The sequence below is a fragment of the Acomys minous genome (genome assembly GCF_964271855.1).
Source record: "Acomys minous genome assembly, chromosome: 7".
Lineage (NCBI taxonomy): Eukaryota > Metazoa > Chordata > Mammalia > Rodentia > Muridae > Acomys > Acomys minous.
This window is the reverse complement of record NC_140488.1, coordinates 29,036,148-29,037,663: the sequence shown is the minus strand read 5'-3', so window position 1 is coordinate 29,037,663 and position 1,516 is coordinate 29,036,148. Positions and strand designations below refer to the sequence as shown.

General features: G+C 44.7%; 1 protein-coding gene across 1 annotated transcript; it reads left to right on the top strand.

The window, feature by feature from the left end:
• Window positions 1-350: 350 nt before the first annotated feature.
• LOC311602609 (actin, cytoplasmic 2-like) lies at window positions 351-1,292 on the top strand. Its single transcript, XM_084790907.1, is given in 2 exon segments — window positions 351-1,065; window positions 1,067-1,292. Coding segments are annotated over 2 exon segments (717 nt in total). The 5' UTR covers window positions 351-390; the 3' UTR covers window positions 1,109-1,292.
• Window positions 1,293-1,516: the final 224 nt, after the last annotated feature.

Genomic DNA, 1,516 nt, shown 5'->3' with positions numbered 1-1,516 from the left:
TCTTTATTTTTAATAACTGAATAGCATTCCACTGTGTAAATGTGTCACATTTCCTTTATCTATTCTTTGGTTAAAGAATATCTAGGTTGTTTCCAGTTCCTGACTATTAATAATAAAGCTCATATGAACATAGCTGAGCAAGGGTCCTTGTTGTATGGTGGAGCATCTTTGGTATATATGCCCAGGTGTGGTATAGCTGAGTATTGAGGTAGAACTATTCCCAATTTTCAGGAAAAAAGGCCAAATAAATTTCCACAGTGCCAATATATTTTTGTACTCTGACCAGCAATAAAAGAAAGTGAGCGGCATGTGGCCCCTGAGGAGTGCCCTGCTCTTCTGATCAAGGCCCCTCTGAACCGCAAAATGAACAGATAGAAGATGATGTAGATAATGTTTGAAATCTTCAATACTCCAGCCATGTATGTGGTCATTCAAGCGATGCTGTCCTTGTATGCATCTGGACGCACTACTGGCATTGTCATGGACTCCGGTTATGGGGTCACACATACAGTGCCCACTTACAAGGGCTATACCCTTCCCCATGCCATCTTGCGCCTGGACCTGGCTGGCTGGGATCTGACAGACTACCTCATGAAGATCCTGACTGAGCAGGGCTACAGCTTTGCCACCACTGCTGAGCAGAAAATTATGTGTGACATTAGGAGAAGCTGTGCTACGTGGTCCTATGTGGTCCTGGCTTTGGAGCAAGAAATGGCTACTTCTACATCCACCTCCCTGAAGAAGAGCTATCAGCTGCCAGACGTGCAAGTGATTATCAATAGCAATGAAAGACTCTGGTGTCTAGAGGTGCTCTTCCAGCCTTCCTTCCTGGGCATGGAGTCATGTGGCATCCAAGAGACCACCTTCTACTCCATCATAAAGTGTGATGCGGACATCCGCAAGGACCTGTATGCCAACACAGTGCTTTCTATTGGTACCACCATGTATCCAGGCATTGCTGAAAGGATGCAAAAGGAGATCACAGCCCTAGCACCCAGCACAATGAAGATTAAAATCTTTGCTCATCCTGAGCCCAAGTACTCAGTGTGGTGCCCAAGTACTCAGGATTGGTGGCTCCATCCTGGCCTCCCTGTCCACCTTCCTGTAGATGTGAACCAGCAAGCAGGAGTATGACTAGTCAGGCCTCTCCATCATTCATAGCAAATGACTCTAGATGTTTTAAGCAGGTGCCAGGCATCTGCTGCATGAGCTGATTCTGAAGTATGGATTTGCCCTGGCAAATGTACACACCTCATGCTAGCCTCATGAAACTGGAAAAAGCCTTTGAAAAGAAATTTTCCTTTAAGCTTGTATCCTATATCAGCACCAGATTATAGAACTTATTGCTGATTTTCACTTTGTATTCAAGTTATCTATTTTCTTGGTATATGTTTACAACACTGTGCATATCTTGATTTAGCGCTTAGTCCATGTGGTTCAGTCATTTGGTGACTGGGGAAGGCACACTGTGTAAGAGAAATCTCCAGCCTGGTGAATCAGTGTCAGCAGTAGTGAT